Source organism: Convolutriloba macropyga, chromosome 5, assembly GCF_964194025.1.
Source record: "Convolutriloba macropyga chromosome 5, txConMacr16.3, whole genome shotgun sequence".
Classification (NCBI taxonomy): domain Eukaryota; kingdom Metazoa; phylum Xenacoelomorpha; order Acoela; family Convolutidae; genus Convolutriloba; species Convolutriloba macropyga.
The window spans coordinates 4,484,606-4,506,104 of record NC_134472.1 but is presented as its reverse complement, the minus strand read 5'-3'; the positions used below and the strand labels follow the sequence as shown (position 1 = coordinate 4,506,104).

The following is a 21,499-nucleotide window of genomic DNA, read 5'->3' as shown; positions in this document are numbered from 1 at the left end:
AGCATTAAAGGTTAACGTTTACCACTATTAAGATTTAAAGTGGAAAAATGGCACCAGTTTCAGCGCAATTTTCATTTGAATTTTAGTATTAAATTGCCGCCAATTGAGTTCACCTGCTTCAAATTGTGATTGAGAGAGAATTTTAGACCACGCGAAACGCAAAAAGTCAAGGGCGTAAAAGTCACTCGAAATGTCAAAACCGTCAAGCGAAAATTTTGCATAAAAAGACACACGTTTACAATTGCTATGAACTACGTTCAAGAGCAATTAGTAATCAGACAATAAAGAATTAGGCTATTCAAATTAGCATCTTATTAGCCGTTAAGCGATGAGCTCACGACAGAAAAGAATTTGATTTCTGGAGTTAATAAGCCTTAAGTTTATAATAAAAGCTTTTGAAAATTATCGGCCTCGGTTTATGAAAAATTGATAAAATTCTTTTCTCATATTCTAATACTTCATATTTTTCTTCCATAGCAGCAATGCAAAAGTGTGCACCAATTATCGGCAAGATCTCAAAAAAGAAGACATTGAAGTAATATTCAGTAATAACCCGGAAATTTGCACTAGGCGTAAATTAAACCTCGAAATTTCAATCATCGTCTAAACAGTCCTCAACTTGAAGGCAATAAAGCACATTAACATAAAGGCAGAAATAAGCAAAACTAAATAGAAAGGCAAATATATGAAACCAAGTTTGATGCTTGGAAAGTAGTTTTGACGTGGTTAACTAATTAAATAAAGCTAAGATAAAACCTCTCCTTCTGACAGTATCTCCGGTTCGTCTCCTGGCTCACTGCCTGATTGAAAACTTGCAATCGGATCCTCAAATCGATCTAAAACAGAAACAACAGGACGGCTCGTTCGAGTCTGTGCGCAGTACAGAAAGTTCCAACAGTGTTCATGAACAAAATGAAGTTGGAGCATAATTTTAATCAGCTATAACTTCGCAGAAGTTCTAAACAAATTTGATTATCGTTTCGCCCGTATTGGTTATTTTTTCGGAAAATTCTTCTTCAATCTCTTATATACGATATCTGAAGGTTAAGTAATTAATGTAATTACATCAGATTCTTTTTAAGCATCAATTCAAATAGATTTTTTTCAAAGAGATTTTTTCGATGGTCCTTTTTAAATTAAAACCTTTCCTGGTTTCCAATATTTTTACGCATTTTTTGCAATATACTGGTGCTTAGTGTTCCGTGTCGAGAAAAATAGCTCAATTAGAAGAACGTTGGAGGCTCTATTCCATAGAGTAAAATTGAATTTTCTTTCAAAAAAAATTGTGAAATAAAATATGTGATTGCTCATTCTTCAGAATTTCCCGTTAAATAGTCGCAAATTCAAGCGCGACAGTATCACGTAAAACGGAAGACGAATCAAATATCAGAAAGATACTCAATCCCAGATTTTATCCCTCGAGTTTTTATTGGTTATCCCCTTCCAAAAGCTCAAAATCAGCAAAAAAGCGTGATGACATTTGAAAGAGCATGACAGATTTTGATTTAAAAAAATTCAAAGAACAGAATGCACAAGATGAAAAATGATGAACAGGCTAGTCAGCACAAAGGAAAAGACCTACTTCCAAACTCAGAGCCGGAAAAAAAACAAAACCGTTCCATGGATTGCACTAATAAAACTTGTTTTCAATTTATTGAATACCATTAACTAACTTTATAAAATAAACCCAAAATAAAAAAAAATTAGAAAGCAACAAACGTATTGAAGTCGTGTGACTGTTCTCAAACGATTAAAAATTACCGAACAGAGAGGGGTTCCAACACGCGACCTACCAGGTAGCGGTCTTCGTCACTAAACACTAAGCTATTCCGGCTTTGCTACTTCCTGGCTTACAATCGCCTTTATGTTAGCAACAGCCTTTATATCGGAACTATATCAATTTACATCACGTAAAAATTAAGAAGTCAAAAGTGAAAAAGTCACTTGAGAGAGGAGAATTTTCTATAACAGAGGCGCAAAAACGAACATTCGAAAATTGAATAGGCAAACTGAATAAATTTCAAATTCTTGGTGTAACATTTTTCAAATTGCAGCACTAAAAAAATGAAGATAACTTTCCTAGGAAGTTTCTGTTCGGTAGCACTCCACTATCAAACAAAAATATGCATCATATAAGATCGTTATCGGGTCAAAATCCCATTGATATATTTGAATTCTAGTTCATTCTATAGTTCAAAACAAAATATCAAAGATGAATTTGAATGCAGACATGAAAAAAAACTGTTGGGTCTTACATATTTGCAGTAAACAGGCATTACAATATGAATACAAAATGAATAACTAGAAATCGCACTGGTACCAGCAAAACTGAGGTTTCTGTCAAAAGCAAAATGGTTAAGGAAAACAACGCACTGGTGCCTGCAAAATTGAGGTTTCGGTCAAAAGCAAAACGGTAAAGGAAAAACAATTGCAGAGCTGATTTTGTAAAGGAGGCAAAATAGCGTCTCTCTTTACCACATTCCAAAAGATAAATCTAACAATTTTTAAAATTATGAAAAAAAAACAACAAATGGAGCTCTTGGATAAAATTGAAGCCTAACTAAAAACACGTGACTGACAATGCAATAGACAACGTTCAATCGATGACAAAAAGCATATCATTGTTTAAAGGTTTGACAATTTTTTACGTCACATATCGTGTCTTCTGCACACTGTTTCAAATATCTTCTACGATAAGTTGTGTTGTTTCTATTAGTTGCCCTCAAATAACCTTTGAATAGTATGCCATGTTCTCAGTTGATCTTATCTCAATAAAGTAAACAAGTCATTTTGAAAATGTGGAAAGTCATTTTCGAGAGTGAGGTAAATCATGTCTGATCAAAAACGTAATCACGCGAATGAAGAAAACACTCCTTCCACGCACGCAATTCATTCGGAATTGCACCAATGAATTAAGCCGATTTGTAGTGACTGTGACATCATATAATCTTAATGACGAAAACAAACAAATCGGGCAGACTCCGGAAACCACACAACTGAAAAATGACCTTGGCATAAAACCAACTAGCTTTTCAAATAACCCATCTTTTCATCAACCAGGCGAATTCGAAAAATGTAAAAACGAACTAAAAACAAATCTATAACAAGCCCCTAAGAAGGCTATCCCAAATCCTAAGAAGGCTTCCCAAATCTATAACAAATCTATAACAAGCCCCGTTTTTTGACAAGCCTTCAACTGTATATCATTCATTCTGAACAAACCTTTTGATACCAATTCTGTTCAATCCAGAACAAACTACTTAATGGAAAAAATCATACATACACAGACAAAAATGAGAAAAACTGAAAACCTGATGAAATTTAAAAAAAAAACTTGTCACCGGGCTACCATCCCAAAATTACAATAAAAAATTCTGATGACCTCTGAGCTCAATCGCTTATCACCATCACTCCACAGAAACCAACAATAAAAAATGCAAAAAGAAAACAAAAGTACTTAATTTGTTACAAAAACACTTGCCAATCAAATACATGAAAATTTGTTTCATGCAATCGCAAGCATGAAAATGTTCTCACATTAGGCAAGCCATAAACTTAACGAACCTCAATTTCTTCGCTTGCTCACTTCTCAAAACATATGCACTCCAAATCTCCAGTTTGATTGATCGCTCACTTGTCTTCAAGTCATACAAAAAGGCGCTCCACCTACTACACTTCCAGTCGTAAAGACGAAGAAAATGCTATTGTCAGGTAGAAACAAAAGCCATCTCAACTAATTTAAATGTCGCGAACCATCTGATTAAGTTCAATTAAAAGCCTAAATATCCACCCTTATGCAAAAATAACAGCAAGGTCACTGGTATTACTTCGTAGAGTTTCTTCTCTTTTTTTAAAAATCAAAACTCAAGAAAATTTTTAAATTTTTGTCGCAAAAACTGCTTTTTCACTAATTTTTTCCTTAAAAGCTGCTTTCTAACGCAACAAATTTATGAAAATGTTTATCGAAAATGTTTACAATCAATAGGGTCCAACTAAGTTACAAATAACTGCTATAAAAATAAGGCATAAAATCACAAATAGCTCAAAAAATTACGTTTTTAGCTCAAAAAATTTCATTATGGCTTTCGTTCACAGTAATCCTTTAGACAACATAGAGAAGAGCACAAAAACCCGATAGAAAGCCTAAATATGAATCCTAGTGCAAACCAGAACGTGCAAAGCCATTATTAAGCCTAATTGTTGTCATAAATAGTTTTAGAGATGAGCCAGCGAGGCATTGAGATCTGATGGAAAAATTGCATGAGAGTGAGGGTCTCGACGAAACATCAAAAGAAATTTTGAAAATTCTCATTACAGAAAACGCCGGAAAAATGCACGAATTGCGCAATTAGAATCAGAGGTGACGCAAATAAAAATTAAAGTGAGTCAACTTGAGAGATATCAATCCAAAGATTGTTTAATATTTCAAAATCTGCCATTTAGTACTTATCTGCCAAATGGTACTTATCTATCAGATCTTATTTGCCTAATCCAGAACGTTCTGAATGTCAACATTGAACAGAGTGACATTAAAGCTTGCCATCCACTGGGTAGATGATCGCCGTTCAATCCACATCCAATAATAGCAAAATTCTTGAATTTTGAGCTTTTCAAAATCCAAATAATGAAAAACCAGTGTATACACATGAAAGGTTGAGCAAATACGATCTGGCATTGAAAGAGGACGCTGAAGCCAAGCAATTGAAAGTGACCACTAAGAACTGGGCACCAATTGTTCAAATCCAGTCCGAAGGGACGACTCTTTATCTTGAACTTAACTCGACAAAAGATATTGCTGAGTTACAGACGATTGCCAAGGAAATGGATCAAGCATTGAACAGATTTTCAATGAATGCCAACTTAAATCAAAGACAAGCAAGCCGCACGGATACTAATTCAATGCAAATAAATGCAAACAATTTCATCACGCCTGTTCCAAAGTTATTGACACCACCATATTTCACGCCTGTAACCCCATTATCAACTAAGGTCCCTTCTCTCAAATGTGTGCGCGAATCCCTTGAAAAAAATCTTCTGGCGGAGCTTAAAAGTAGGAGAGCAAATGAAGATGAGTTGCTGGACTTTGTTATGGGTATCTTAAGTGATTCACCTAATGCGAAAGAGACTTTTCTGGATAGTATTGAGGAGCAGCCGTTTCGGGATGCAGAGGAAAGCGAAGACTATGTCACCTAAAAATTCAGCCAATGGTCTAATCAAACCTACCAAAAACGTTTCTGCATCAAATTCCTGTAAAATTTTACATTTAAACACTAGATCCATTAAAAAACATTATGAAGAATTAGAGACACTGATCTCTCGTTTTGAGTCTCCGCCTACCATAATCTTTTTATCAGAATCCTGGCTAACAATTGAAGATGATCCAAACTTATTCAAAGAAACTAACTATAATACTTGCTTGTCAAAATCAAGGGTTACCAGGGGTGGTTGTATTATGATTCAAATAAGAGACGAAGTAAGCTTGACTGAAGAGCTGAATTGTGGTTTGGATGAGTCTTTTAGCTCATCTAAAAGTTGGAGCTTTGAAGATCGCTTTGTTAGTAGTGTATAATCCTCCAAGAGTAAACTAGCAAAATTTTATCTTTGAACTAGATAATACATTAGAAAGCCTTAGCGATCGTTATGACAGAATAGTTGTCAGTGAAGACTTCAACAGAAACGCACTAGATACTAATCGATTGACATCGTCAGATCTATCAACATTAAGATCAAATGGTTTTGAATTAAGTTTTCTTGAACCAACCCGCACCAGCCAAAATACTGAGACTTGTTTGGATCATTTTACGGAAATTGCTCACTTTACGGAAATTTTTCACACCTACATTTCTCGCTCTTTCTAAAGAGGGTATGAACAAATTAACCATTACCTTTCATCTCTCGAATTTGTTCACTGAAACCACTTTCCACAAACTTAAACTTAATTCAATCCCTGAACTTTTGTTTCTTTATTCACAGACTAATTAAAAAAATAGAAAGCCATAAGGCAGCTTCGAGTCGTCAAACAAGACACTTCATCAAACTCCTCTTAGAGTGTCAAAAACCAACAGAAGACCAATACTAAATCTGTCCAGATATTATTAAATCTCATCTCGGCTAATTTACAGGTCTCAAAAATCTGATTCAGTTCACTTAAAAGCCTAAATATCCCTCTTAGGTCCGCCAATAATGTGCAGCGCTATTAATGTGTTGCCTTTCTATTCTTTTGTGTTCTTCAATAACTTTATCAAGATACTTTTAGTGAAATTTTTTTAATCAATAAATTTTTCACTACGATTAAGCAAGTATAAGCTTCTAAATAAGAGTTCTCTTCTTTAACCCTAACTTGAACCCAGTAACAATACCCTTTCTTAAAGTAAACCTTAAATTCAGCTTACTAGGAGCATAGACGTCCTCTCTGATTGCCCACGGTGTTAAGTCCGTAGACTGCTCCATATTTTCAACTTCCCGCAGTTCTATACCGTTATCTGTAGGTACATTTCTCTGTTCATTATTGTCATCAGGCCTTCGCAAGCAACACGAAAATATTTTCCAGGTGACCAGTTCTAGTCGATTATTACGCATAAATTTCCTGCAGGCTAGATCAATCAGAAATGCGCAAATGACAAAGAGAATTAAACTCAGCACAACTGGCAAAAAAAAATTTTGCATTTCTTGATTTTCCGATCCGTCGTTTTGCTCGGTTATCGAAGCACCGTTAGACATGGATGCAGATTTGACATCCATATAGCGATCTCTCTCATATTCATTTGTACTTGGACTTGTTAAGCGTGTTCTGTTTCCGATTCTGGAAATATTCAAATAACTGCATTGAGTCCTCGAATCTGATTTGGATTTGGATCTCAATTGTACCTCTGTTGGACTTTGCAAAGAAACTGCTGGAATTAGAAAGGAGCCATTGTGTGCCCCCTTACAGGGCTTGTGACTGTGTGACCATACTTCAATTTGTTTGGCGTCGTCAGCGTCTTCTATAGGCAGAAGGATCTTCATATTCTCCAGGTAGGGCTTGTGAAGTCCGCTGAAATCTGTTCTTGTCGAGTGGAATGCTTCTACGTATCTTTGAATCCTTTTCGAGAAATATTTCAGCTTGAATAGAACTGCGTTGACAGAGTGAATGGCGTTAAGCTCTGGGATCAAAATAAAAAGAATGTATTTTGCACCTGTCTCAGAATTGATGACAACTTCATCGAATGAAGCGTTGATCTGTACTTGACAGTCTTCATGACTATACGATTCGTTCAGAAACTGATGGTAGAAATCCTCACTTGGGGTATTATACTCGACTAAAATAATTTTATTAAAATCATAAGTCAGAGTTTGAATTGAATACATTTATCCTTAGAGAACGACAACTTTATCAGAAATGTCTTGCATGAGCCCATGTGCACATCATAATAATCTGAGGATCTCTCATTTGTGCCCCCCCCCCCCCCCCGTACGTTATGCTCCCCCCAGTAACAGAGCATGTGCCATTACATAGTAAATCATTATGTAAAAATATGGCACGTGAGTTTTGGGGGGGGGGTTATATGCACCCACTAAGCTTTGGAAGGGGGGCACAAATATCACTTTTAAACAAAGGGGTCATAACCAGCTTTGAAGAGGCGGACGAATCAAGACGAAAATTTAATGAAGATGACAAAAAATTAAGAATACTCGAAATTGGTTCTACTTCAAGATTTTAATTTAGAAAAACAATCACGTACTAATGTTTTAAAACCTATTGCCATTCTAAACACAAAAAAATGAGTTTGAGCTATTCTGAACAATAAAAATTAAGTTTTTGGATGCTACGGAGTTCTAACAGGATTTCTTAAAAAATGGCACCTTCTCAGCATGCATTGAAAAGAAAATTGTTTAAAATGTATAATGACACCCAGAGAATTTGATTCAAATCCATAATTCAGTTTTTCATTTCGTTTAAACAAAAATACATCGAAAAAATTTAAATGATTCTTTTTAGGTAACGTTCAATTAATTTCATGAGCGTTCAATTATTTTTAGAGATACCAAAAAGCAACTAAATTTACGCAAAACAAAAATTTCCCTTCTAAAAAATTATGCGTAAAAAATATCGAGATTTTCTACGAGCTTCCCAGAATTTGTTTCAATCAGACACAAAGATTCTTTTAACCCATTTTTTTAAGTTGAGTAAACCGAGAATCCGATTGAGAGCTAAAAAAAACTGAACTATTCAACTCAATTGAGAGAAAAATGAAAATAAACCGACTAGAGTCGAATGAATCGCTCTCAAACTATAGGAGGGCTAACAGCAGGCGAGGGCAATCTAATTTAGAGGGGATGTAGCTTAGAAATTTAAACCTTGCTTTCATGTCGGATAGTAAGAATGGATGCACTTTCAAAATACTTAATACCCCTGCATTTATCAACCAACATTTAATGTATTCATCTGAGCACAACCTTTTTAAGCAAATACTGTGTCTCCAATTGTTAATCAAGATATAAGAACCTTCATTTGTTTTGAAGCTTTAGTTAATTTCAGGTAGAGTATTGTTAGCTGGTAGTTCTTTAACCCTAAAGTGAGTTTTAAGATATCGCACTTAACTAACACCTTCAAGGAAAAAAAACTTTTGTGTTAACTTGCATAAAATTGTTCAGAGTAGTTAGAATTCAAAGCAATTAGCCAAAGCATTTACCCAAATTTATGTTTACTGAAGGAATTGACTTAAAAAAGGGCTCTTGACCGAAAGCTGAGAACTGTGGAGTTACAAACTTTTGTTCTCTACTTTGGGCACTCAAATTTCCTGATTTCAATTTGTATTTGCGAATTCACTGATTGTTTCGATTTTTTGCCACAATTCAACAAAAACAATTTCGAAGGAATAACAGGGCTTCATAAAAGAAAACATAAGCGACAAAAGTCGGCCGAAATCCTCTCGAACGATAACCCAGTTTTTCACTTTGATTGTAGTTAGCTTATGCACACGGGGGTACCCTTATTCAATATAAAAGCGGACGAGTGGGGTAAAATCGGGGGCCTAGGGGAAGATCGCCCTATAAGCTATGCGTATCCTCCTAAAAGTGCTCGGATGTTTCACTGAACCATACATCAGGTTTAGAAAAGCCCTGAAGAGAGCTGCTCAAAGACTTATTGCGCTCGGGCTTTACCAGTTTATTTCAATTCTTTCGACCAAATGTCAAAGAACAAAGCGAGCCATAACCATTATAGCGAACGCTCAAGTAAAAATTTGTAGCAAAATACAAACGTTTAAAAAAATAGCTTCAAATTGTTCGAGAGCAATTTAAAAGAGGCATATAGTATCTGTTGTCACCAATTTTTAACATCTCTTTTGGGTGAGTTTCCCGTGTAGCTACATAATACAAATGAATCATTTGTAATATTCAATTAAAAAAACATTATCTATAAATAAGTTGTTAAGGTTCAAATTCAGAAGACCGCAGAAAACAATTTGACAATATTTTGATCATTTAAAAATCATTGCCGTGTTCAATAATTTTACGGCATTGAAAAATAGCAGCAAAACATTCGGTTTTTGATGTCTCCAAATGTCGCCAGAACTTTCGGGACGGGAAAAAATAGAGGAAAGAAAATTCCTACCAGAGCAAATCTGCGAAAATTATATCGCAGGCGCATATTGATACGTTACTAAACTCATCAACTTATTTTTAGCGGGTGACGAATCAATTTAACAAACACAGGAATCTCAATTTTCCTTTCCAAATAAGAGTTTCCGAAAAACTTTGACAACCAATCTAATTGCATTCAGTTTTATTGATATTATATAAAGTCTGTACACTTCACTACCCTACACATTCGCAATTTTTGCAGAAAATAGTCTTTTGAAAACAACAATTTTCGAACAATTTACTGAAACAATTACAAAACGTCAAAAATTAATACAGAAAAATATGGATAGGTTAGGTTGAGTTCAAATAAGCAAGATATTTACAATCAGCATTAAGATTTTGATAGATTGCACACATTTCAGAGTTCTGTTTTTGAAAAAAATACCTGATAAATTTCCGCAGAGAAAAGTTGTTAGGCAGAACAGAGAAAAGTTACCTCGTTTTAAAGTTACCTGTGTTAAAAAGTTACTAAAGTGTAAAAATTCAGCTCCTGGTGTTAAATACCATATAAATAGGCTCATTATTGTCATGATTGTTATCACGTCCGTTAGTAACCTGTTGAGCAATATTTGATCACTGATTTACTATAAGCAGAACTCTCAAATAAAACACTTCGCATAACTAAGATTATTTACAAAGCAACAGGAAGATTGATGTTATGGCCAGTCAATTTCAATTGGTCGACAAACATTTGAATAGTTCCAAACAGTTTGGGTGTATAAATTGTGAACGAATTGTTTCCTAAATCCACCCCGGTAAAAAATGACCATCTATAATTTTATATATATATATATATATATATATATATATATATATGTATATATAACTTGTAATGGCTAGTCCCATCGCTTATAAGGCTACGCGGACTATTATTAGTGCTAAAACATACTAATTTGTTAATAGATTGTAAAGAAAGCGGTCCACCACATTCTAACAAGGCTAGATAAAATTGCAGAAAAAATACGCATTAGATAATTCACGCCAGTTAATGAACATAGCTGGCAGATTGCCAGAAAATAGCCGCAATAGATTCGTAGATCGGTAGTCTAAAAAAACAGTAAAAAAGACAGACCAAAAAAATTAGTCTTTTCATTGAAGGCTGATCTGTTATATTTTGATTAAAAATCTGTATAAGTTATTGCTGCCTCTATTAGCTGATCTCAAATAACCTTCATTTAGAGTGACACACACCCATTTGACCTTATCTCTTTGAATTAAAGTAAATAAAAGTCAATTTCAAAGAGAGGAAGTCATTTTTGAGAGTGAGGTAAGTCAAGTGTGACCAAAAATTTAATCACGCGCATGAACAAAAAAACTCGCTCTCCACTAAGAGCGAAAAATGACGTCACACATGCAATTCAGTTGAAATTGCATGAACGAATGAACAAAAAGTGGCTGTGACGTCATATGGTCGTAACAAAAATCATGACGACGAAATAAAAAAAAAAACCAAGAGAAGGCCAATAATAGCCCCAGCTATCGCTGTGCGGCTATTAAAAACTTGTTCACATCGATTAGGAAACAGATCTAATGATCACAAATTCTCGTCTGAGCACCATTTGGAGGCCTAACAGTTTGGGAAACCTTCAATTCGCCACATTGTAAATTGTTGTGCCACTATGAGTAAGAGCAAAATCCTGTCAATTCAGCACTGATAAAAAGTAATGTCGACCAAATGAGCAACGCCTTTTAGATTGATATGTTATTTATCAAACAATGACCGTTACAGTTATATGAAGCTCAAATTCAAATAAGGAATTTCATCAATTTTACATTCATTATTGAGATAGATCTGGGGTGACATTGCTCGTACGGAGCAGTTAGGTGTTTCAATAACCATTTGTACATTATTTTTTCCTTGAAGGCACAAAACTTTGATGAGTCAGTACAACCAGTTAGTTCAATTCCAGGGAACATCCTGTTGATGGTTTGCGCTTAGGATTGTATTGCTAGAATGTAGCTCTCATTCCTCGCATTTCCATCACTGTTCTACACAAGTTCATCTCCCCGTTCAAAAGGGACACCTCCTCTCTCAAGAGCAACACCTACAAAAGCCAAAATGAAGCATTTTCGAGTAAGCAGGAGCATTCGCTAAATCCCAGAAAGCCTAAGGGTACATGTCCAATCCGAAGACTATCGAAAAAAATGAACACCAGAAAATTTGATAATATCCAGAAATTGTGATAATTGTAAATGTTACTGCATTACGAAATACAAATATAGTTAAAGTCACCTTTGGTAGAAACTTACCGTTTCCGGCTGCGTTGTTCAACTGCAGCATTCCTGGGTTAAAACGTTCTGAAACATTTAACTGATTACATCTCTAGCCAATGATAAAAAGTCGTTTAGTTTGAACTATCATAAAGTAGCAACGATAAACAAAAACCTGTAGACTAGAAAAGAATTGAACTCAAAATGAACAGAAGACGATTCGTGCAAGACTTCAACACAAATCATGATAAAAAGGTCAAATCGCTGAGCTAAGATACTTTTCTGAAGGTTTTAAGCACAAATGACAGTTACAGATCACATTTCAAAGCAACAATATCGATAACAACCTTCTTCGTTTTTTTTTTTAAAAAAAATTGATGATTAAATCACTAGTCAATTTACACTAATACGTACGAGAAAAATAAAATGCCTACTAACAATGGATCAAGAATAAATCTCCGGTAATTGCTAGTCTACAAAACTTAAAATGGGCCAAATTTCTGGAAAGCTAAATGTACGCGCTAGGACATTAATTGTTGATTCGATTACGTGCTTTCAATTGAAGCCCAGCGATGGAAAGTTTACCATTCGTCTTATCGTGGAAAACGGATTCCAATTGTATTGGGGCAATCAATTTAAAAATAATTTCAGGATATTGTTTCTTTGATGTCAATTACAAGAAGTCAATTTTCATAACAAAATTTCATTACTGAGAGATGCCATTTGAATTCAAATGAGGCCCTGTGGACATAATTTAATTTCAGAGAATAGCTCATGGTTTTTACGGCTTTGATAGTTTTGATAAAATTTTAAAGAACTATTTATTTTTGTGTACATTTGTTAATCTATTTTTAGTTAACAGAAGTCTCATTAAAAATGCATTTGGCTTTCAAAAAGAACAAGCGAAGCTGTCTAACGCTTTGAGTTCATGCCTGATTGCTGTTACGCCTTTGAAAATAGTTTTTCTGAGAATATAAGGGCATACTTGAGCTCATTTTAAATCTTATTTCTCAATTTCTAGTTAGGCCTCACTGACGACAGGTCCCATCTAGTTACTAGTGAAACAAAAATTAATATGTTCGGCTCTTTTATGATTTCGACTGTCAGAAAATTGTTTTCAGGACACTGCTTCAAATTGGTGGTCTTTTTTGCATTCCTTTCATAACAGTAACAGCTTTTTGCGTTGATAAGAAGCCCACTTGAACAAAATATTTCAGTGACTAGCTGATGTTCACGTTTTTCATCTTTATTAAACCTTTTGTTTATGCCGTTTTTGTTCTCTTTTTTGTAGTCTTAAAATTACTTTGATTAAGTAAAGGTTTAATTGAACTCCAAATAAACCTATTTAAGGCTCTTACTTGATAGCAAAGGCTTTTTCAAACTTTATTTCTAATCATTTTTTGTGCTCAAAATGTATTTCTGAACTTCAACCTTTCTGTTCTGCTTTTCGTCAACTTTTTCTTGCTAATTAAGTGTTGTCAAAGACATGTCCGATCAATTTTTATGCAAAGCGAACATGAACATCTCTATTGGTTGAAGGTTTTAAGTGATGTTTTACGAGTTCGACACTAGTTTCCATGAAAATCTAGTGATTATTTGATACTGAGTCAAGAATTGTGGTCTTTAGGTGGTCTTTTCACATAGTCATTTTCATAAAAAAAATCCCACTAATGTTCAAATACAACCCAAGAGAACGTGTATACTCCTTTCGCTTAATAGCTCATGATTTTTTATGGCTTCAATGCTTTTTTGTTTTGTTAAAATGTTTTTTGTAAACTTTTGTTTTGCATGTATTTGTCGTGATTGTGTAGTCTTATGACCTACTCTCACTAACAACAGGCACCAATGACTTGGCAAAGAGTTAAATATAAAACTATCTAGCTTTTAATTGAAATAATGATTGTTATCTCTTTTCAATTGGTTTTTGAACTTTGCCCCTTTATTTAATTCGTCGACTCGCTACTTAGCAAATAATCTTGGTTTGTTTTGTTGTTTATATTGTCTCGTAGTCTTATTATTGAAGGGTCTCATCTGCGCTCTAACTCGACATAGCATTAATTAACTTATTGAGCAGTTTGAGTATGTAACGCTTCATTTCACTCAAACACTTATTGTTCTCTAACATTATGTGAACTTTTTAAATTTTTGCGTAAGTTCAATTGGTAGTCAATTAATTCAGAAATGTGGATAAGCAGGCTCGGAAAATTATGTGCAAATGAACATTACTGAGCCTCCTTGTTGGTTCCTATTGATGATATATGTTCCTTGTTGATATATGTCTCTGCAATATTTTCCTGTTTCTCAGTTTCTTATCAGTTTTGTTCCAATTTATATAATCTTTCAATGCAATTCTTTCAAATTATATAAAAATTTGTGTTTGTACACAGCTAACGAACATTCAATTGACAGAACAGAAAATAAAAAAATATTGCTCTATAACTTTTTCCGTAGAATTGTTTAGTTTTGGAAAAGCGTACAAAACGTCGCATCAACTGCAGCCTGATATTTCTTTCAGCAGTAGCTTATAATTTCAAGTGATCCCAAAAATTTGAACATTGGTTAAGTTCCTCTTAACTCACTTAAAATTTGGTTTCATTCGTCTGACTGGCTTCCAAGGAAAGAAAGTGCGTTTTTCAAATATGCAGGTCTCGGCAAAGAACTTATGCTCTTGAATTCATAACCTACAAAATTCCTCACAATTTTGGAATCCAAATTTGTGCTCTTCTCCAAATATCTCTTTAGAATTTGCATTTGAAGTTTTCCCATAGCTTGCCCTCTAGCTTCATAATTTAAAAGTCAAAACGGTTTTGCAAGCAAACCAGCGACAAACCTAACTTACGCCGACAGACAAGTAAGCATATTAAACGGTTTTAACAAAAAAACATTTAAGGCATAAAAAAACATATATTCATCATTTTGAACCACTTGAGTTATCGAAAAAGGTGGAGAACTACCATCATAACTCATTTCTATAAAGCTATTAAAATTGAACACCCAATGTTAGCGAGCAATTCAGTTGACTTTAGTAGATTGTCCTCCTTACAGCAGACATTATTGCGACCAAATTCTTCACTGGGGCCTTTTAAGGAATTTCCCGTCCTCTGTCAAACGGATCCGCGCTCTTGACCGTTCTAGACAGAAGCATTAACCTTAAACATTCGGCTAACAGGGCCTTGTGATTGCTAATGTTACAATCACTTTGTTCTAGCAATAGACTTAACTTCTGAATAAGTGCAATTAAAGTCACGAACAAATCAAGAAGTAAAGCGTGAAAAAGTCACTCTTAAGAGACGTGAATTCAAAGTGATCTTTCTAGAACAAGACGGTCAAGCAAAAACTTTTCATAAAAAAGACACACACGTTCACAATTATTGCTTCAAAAACCAATAAAAGGCTATCGTTATCTACAATAATAAAAACATTTCCGAAAATGTGAAAACCACTAAAAAGCGTAAAAATGGCAAAATGAAAATAAGTAGCTTAAAACTTTAATGGTCTAAGAACTTTAATATGGTTAAAAGAACTTTAATAGAGGTCTTATTAGAGGTCTAAAAACTTTAATAAGGTTAAAATTGGTCCCAAAAGTATAAGTGGAAAATAGCGGAAAAAATAATAGGGTTGAGTTGAACAGCACGTGCTGAAAAATTTTGCTCACTTCTTAAAAAAATTACACCTACTATTCCCGCTCTCAAAAATGCGGCATGCTCAAATAACCGCTCCGCTTCTCTTTGCTGTTGAATTCATTCAGCCGATTGACCACGACACTTAGTTTTCACGATCAGCATTGACTTTTACATTAACTTTTATATGCACACCAAAAAAATATCCATTGAAAAAGACACCCCGTCAATACTTTTCTTGGAGTAAAAAACCAGAAGGTCAATAATAGCCCCAGCTATCCCTATGCGGCTATGATGTGCTGATGAAGCGCTGATGATGTGCACATGAAGAGAGCTATTTCACTCTACTTATTCTGCTGCAATTACTGAGAAAACTTAAATTTCAACGAGTTAAAAATTGGTCTCGCCTATATTTTGCCTTCTTGAAAATATGAAAAATAGAGACAAACCCTGATATTATTTCCAAAAGATATTATTTCAACCTTTGAAAATACATTTTTGTAGCTCGAATAACTATTCCTGTCTTCGAACGCCTTGAAATAACTTCGGAATGTTTCAGAGAAGCCGTAAAAGGAACTCTGTTTGTTTATATCTCTATTATGAGAGGGCACTGAGAACAAAGGTAAACAGTCTACGTTATTAAGGCAAATAAAACATTGATTCTCTATTGAATATTCAAAAGCACGCTCGCAAACTTAACCGTTAAAATTCATCAAACGTAAATAAGATTTAAAAATTGAAAACTTCATGCTCATTTGACGACCGAAATGAAATTTTAGCCGAAAAAGATAAGGAGTGAAAAAATTAGTCTTGCTGGGCTTTCTTAGCTGCCAATTCAGCCAAAACTGAATCCGCGCATTATTTCAATGACCATATTTTTCAATATGAGATATTTATACCTGGGGAGTGATCACGCTCAAGGTATTTCACAACTTGGCCATCTTCATGTGGGGGTGGCGGATTTGGTTCAACAGCCGGCTGTGGTTTCTTTCGCAGACAGGTTCCAGGACCGAAGACGATAACTAAGACAATCACTACAATGACAACCACTACAGCCGCAACTATTCCAGTCAATACGTTTCCGAATGAAGGTGACTTAGCACTCCTTAAAGGCTTGATTGGCTCAACACTCTCTGTACTGCCCACTGAAAATCTTTCTAACTCTGTTTTTGAAATTTCAAGGCTCGTGGCAAACGTTTTTGTTCCCAGAATTCCAATCGCCAAATGCTTGCATCCTTTCGAATCTTCAGGTTTGAAAAGAACATTAGAAATACCACCACGTACTGGTGACTCTAAATTAAACTCACTGTACAGACCAGCGCAGGCGAGCTTGCTGTGCGATTTCACGTCAATGGGTCTACTTAGATCTACATCTTCTAACGGCAGGAAAATTCGCATCTTGGGTAAATCAACTTTGTGACTTCCACCGAAGGAAACATCTGCGGCATAGAAGCTGTTTCGTAAACCTTTCGATTGTGAAACGTAATTAACTCGGAACAAGATTTTCTTTGTATGATGGATTGTTGAAAGGTCACTGTGCAAGCTAGTAATTACGTAATATTGATTTGTTGAGTTTTCAAAGACAATTGAAAAGAATCTGGCATTTATTTGGGTCTGACAGTCGTTATGGTAGAATGAATCGTTTTTGAAATGAAGATCAAACTCCTCCTTCGAGCTTTCCTGGACTAAAAGAAAAAAATCATGTTTCAAAAATGGAGTTATTTTCAAATGTCATTACAAAATTATGAAAGATTAACTAACACAATTTATGATGTCGCGTTTTGTTGATGTGAGATGAAGAGGGATAGAAGAGAACAGCACAATCAGGTTAACGAAGAGGTAGTGAGAACAACCAATTAAAAACACAGAGCTGACCCAAAAACATGAAGGAACTCCGAAAAGATGGGTGCAAAAACCAAAAGTCAGTTTCTAATAAACCAATTAACTAACTAAGGTATAAGCAGATAACCAATATTAAAACAAGGGTCTACACTCGAGCTAAATATAGGGTTCTTCCGTTATAGTCACAAGCTTAGTGGGCATATATCGTATACCCCCATTACCGTAAGTTTACCATAATGGGGCTATAACGGAAAGGTCCCTGACTCATTTCTCAGAGGTCCATTACCACCCGACTGTCAGGAAACGCTGTATGTAAAGAAAGTAATAAGCAGGTAGAATGTGAAAACGAGAACTGAAAGGAACTGAGGACCTATCCTCGTTTTTTATATCCCCCTTGCTATAAATAACTTGTTGGACCTTCTCCATCTGTGAATCCCAGCCAAGTGGGTGCATATTAGCACCTCCCCCCTCAATAAGCACGTGCCATATTTTGGATTTCTTCTTCCCCCCCCCCCCCCCCCGTATTTTTTGCCTCTCGATCACAATTGATGAGTAGTTATATAATGAAGATAACAATATTTATAATAGTAGCAGTCTTCAGAGGTCCAATCAGAGACATTCTCCGATACCAATTTGAAAGCCTGTAGAGGTATCAAGTCACTGAAAATTCAGTTTCTTTGCATCTTTACAGTTTGTGCATCCGCACGGATCCATTTTGTGGTAATTGTCCTTACAGTATCTCGCACAGAATGCCAGAATTTCAGCAAAAAAATTCGTCCAATTTCCAATCGTGATTTTGAGTTGATATGAATAACTTCTATAAGCTCTTTCACTGAAGCTTGAAAACTGGTCCCGAAATTCGGTGGAATGGATTGAGTTTGAATTCGATATTCAAGTGATGGTAACTCGAGTTTTCTGTCTTTCATGGTATGTGAGATTTCTCAGAGACTTCTGACTAAATTAGCTGCTCTTGGTTGTACAATTTCTATCATGAACTGATGTTGTTACATGGACAACAAATTTGATTCCGATATTCAAAACGTGGTTGCACCGGCAATTTATATAATTGAAGGAAGACTATTTCGTTCTGATACGTCCGTCAAATGCCCGGTCATAGTCTGTATAAACGCTTAAGTCCTTTTAGTTATAAATGTTCAGTCGATTTTTAAAGCGTTTAGTTATAAATGTTCAGTAGATTTTTAAAGCGGAGTTTGAATCTCGTGCTTCCTTTCCATGTTTTAGAGAGATTCGCACTGTAACAATTTTTCGTGTTGAAACGTAAGTGGACTGACGCCTGGCCATATCTGAAGGTTTGTCAGATCTTCTTGCAGTTGAATTTCAACATTCGGGTTGATGCTTACGTTGTAGTTTTGTGACGTCTTCGATTAGGTACAAGTTAGATCTGACAAGATTTTAAAGAAAATTCAGATACAAACTGAATAATATTGGTCCGAAGCTTGAAACTTGACAAATTCTGCTCTAGACAGGTTCCAGTTTGAGTATATACCTTTGATGGTTACTTGTTGATGTCTATATGTTATTAAACTTTTAATCCATTTTAGTCATTGCCTTTTGAATACCAATAGCATCATAACGTTCAATAAGCGCTTGTGCGGTACGCTGTCAAACGCTTTCGTGAAATTCATTTATGTCACATCGATTGCATTTCCAGCACCGAAAGATTGTGTCGGCTCATCCATTACTACAAAGCTAAAATTGCTGCCATTATTCACCTGCAAAGCGAGGAGCGTGAAATGAGACACGATAAAAGGCCAATTTACACAAGAAATCGTGTAAATTACACGATTCTCTCGTGCTCAACCTCAGGATTTCTCGTGTTATTCACACGATAAGTCATGCAGAATTCATGCAATTTCTCGTGCGTTTTTGCCGATTTTTCGTGTGAAAAACCACGCGATTTTTCGTGTGAAACACACAAATTGGTTCAAAACAAACGAAAAATTGCACGAGTTTCACATGATTAATCATGCAAATCGCACGAAAACTCCTGATTTTAAGCCCGAGAGAAACGTATAATTTTACACGATTTCTCGTGTAAATTGGATCGTGTGCAAAGCATGCATAGCAGTTTCTTTTATTCTGGAGCGTTGTGCTGGCAATATTTCTTCTAAGTCTGAACAAGGCTTTCAGGACTTTTCCGGTTTTGTTGCTCTCGTTCAGGTTTTTTTCGGTTTTTTCACTTCAGGAGAGAATGTCAGTTCAGTGGGGGAATACAAAAATCCCATAATTTTGAAAGAATGAGAGAAGCACTTAAACGGAAAAGATCCAATTTGCTATAATAGAACGATGGTAGTTACTATGTAAAAAATACCACGTTAGCCAAAAGTTTTAAGCTCTCTAAGCGGGGGGGGGCAGAATAGATACAAATAGACAATAGGGTACTGTGGTAAGAAGCAGGAGTATAACAGGCGCACGTGCTATTTTCTTACATAGTAACGTGCTATATAACAATATATAATTTGTAACTGGGGGTCATAAAAAAATACTGGGGGGCCGGAACAGAATAGATCCGTATTATGAAACGATAAATTTTATTGAAACAAATGTTAGAACACCTTTGATCTATTAAACAAAGCCCAATACTCTAATAGCAGTCAGTCGAAATCGGTTTGCCCAACTATTAGACACCGTAGAACTTACCATTACACTGGATGCAATCTGGAATTTCCTTGATGAATAATGAGCACCGTTTTGCCAAATCTTCTGCTCTGACTATCAAAATCAACCCACAAAACAACGCCAAATTCTGTATTAACTCCATTTTATAGAGAGGCTATAACCAACTTGCCAAGTTCATACACCTGAAATTCCATTAAATGAGACAGTTCTCAAACACATTCAATTCGTCAAACTGCACTCAAGGTTTAAAAAATCGCATCTCCCACAAAATCTACAGACTAAGGTAATTAATAAGACACATCGGAAAACAATAGCGTAATTTTTAAAGAAAAAAGGTGAAAGACAATTTTTAATTATTAAAAAGCTCACAGTGAAAATCTGGAAATATTTGGTCTGTTCTTGTGAACGGTTTTAAGACCGGTATTGAAATGCTATTCTATATTGGTGCCTGGACAATATTCGAAATCATTCACCCTTTTCTTTGCGACAAGTTTTCGACAATTGTAAATCTGCGTTCGAGAACTCAGCATTTACAATTGTCGAAAACTTGTCGCAAAGAAAAGGGTGAATGATTTCGAATATTGTCCAGGCACCAATATAGAATAGCATTTCAATACCGGTCTTAAAACCGTTCACAAGAACAGACCAAATATTTCCAGATTTTCACTCTGAGCTTTTTAATAATTAAAAATTGATTGGGAAGTGGCACGTGCAACTGGTGAAGCAGAGAGCAACGAATGGATATTCCTGGAAGCCGTGAAGGACTCTTTCATGGAACAACATGTGAAGACGCCAACTCGAAGTGCCAGAAACAACCGACCATCTTTGCTAGATCTAATGCTGACGCATAGTTCCCTGGAACCAAAGAGAATAGACCATTGTGCACCCTTAGGAAAAGGCCATCATGTAATGACCAAAACATCGTTTGCTCTAACTGTAGGAACTGACATCAAGTATCGACGAAACTACAGGAAATCCAACTTCAAAGCCATCAGAAAGTACCTGAAATCTAAATTAGACACCAACTCCACAGTCACCCAAAATGTAAACGAGAAATGGGAGCTCTTCCGGGACACGATCCAGACCGCAGTGGAGAACCACGTTCCATTGACAAAAATAACAAGAGGAGAAAAAAGTAGATTACCACTTGACTCCACAACTAGAGAAGCCATCAAACAAAAGAAGAAGACATGGAAGCAGTTCATCAAGGAGAACTCGGACTGGTCATATCGAGAGTACGCACGAAGACGGAACATGGTCAGGAAGCTAACTAGAAAACGCCAACATGAAAAAGAACAAACTGTGGCAGCGGTGTGCAAGAGCAACCCGAAAGCGTTTTGGTCTTTCGTCAACCAGAAAACGAAAACAAGGGAAACCATCCCCGACCTTGAGAGGGAGGATGGAAACACGACAAGCTGTGACTATGAGAAAGCAGAAACGTTATCCAAGTTCTTCGCATCTGTGTTTGTCCACGAAGAAGAACCAGACTGGGACATTGCAGTCACAAACCGAGACCAAATCGACGACAACATCAATATATCAACAAGTGAAGTCTTAGAGCA

General features: G+C 35.6%; 1 protein-coding gene across 2 annotated transcripts; it reads right to left on the bottom strand.

Annotated features, from left to right (window-relative positions):
* Window positions 1-357: 357 nt before the first annotated feature.
* LOC142339062 (uncharacterized) lies at window positions 358-20,146 on the bottom strand. 2 transcript variants are annotated; one of them, XM_075388723.1, is made up of 4 exons: window positions 19,959-20,143; window positions 16,355-17,140; window positions 11,875-11,922; window positions 11,213-11,669 (listed from the first exon to the last, which is right to left on the bottom strand). In XM_075388723.1, exons 1-4 carry the CDS (start codon window positions 20,077-20,079, stop codon window positions 11,614-11,616), a joined length of 1,011 nt encoding a protein of 336 aa, XP_075244838.1. In that variant the 5' UTR covers window positions 20,080-20,143; the 3' UTR covers window positions 11,213-11,613. The 2 variants fall into 2 exon arrangements, with proteins under 2 accessions (XP_075244837.1, XP_075244838.1); XM_075388722.1 differs by lacking the exons at window positions 11,213-11,669; window positions 11,875-11,922; window positions 16,355-17,140 and adding exons at window positions 358-836; window positions 6,393-7,298 and having other exon boundaries at window positions 19,959-20,146.
* Between the last annotated feature and the right edge of the window lie 1,353 nt (window positions 20,147-21,499).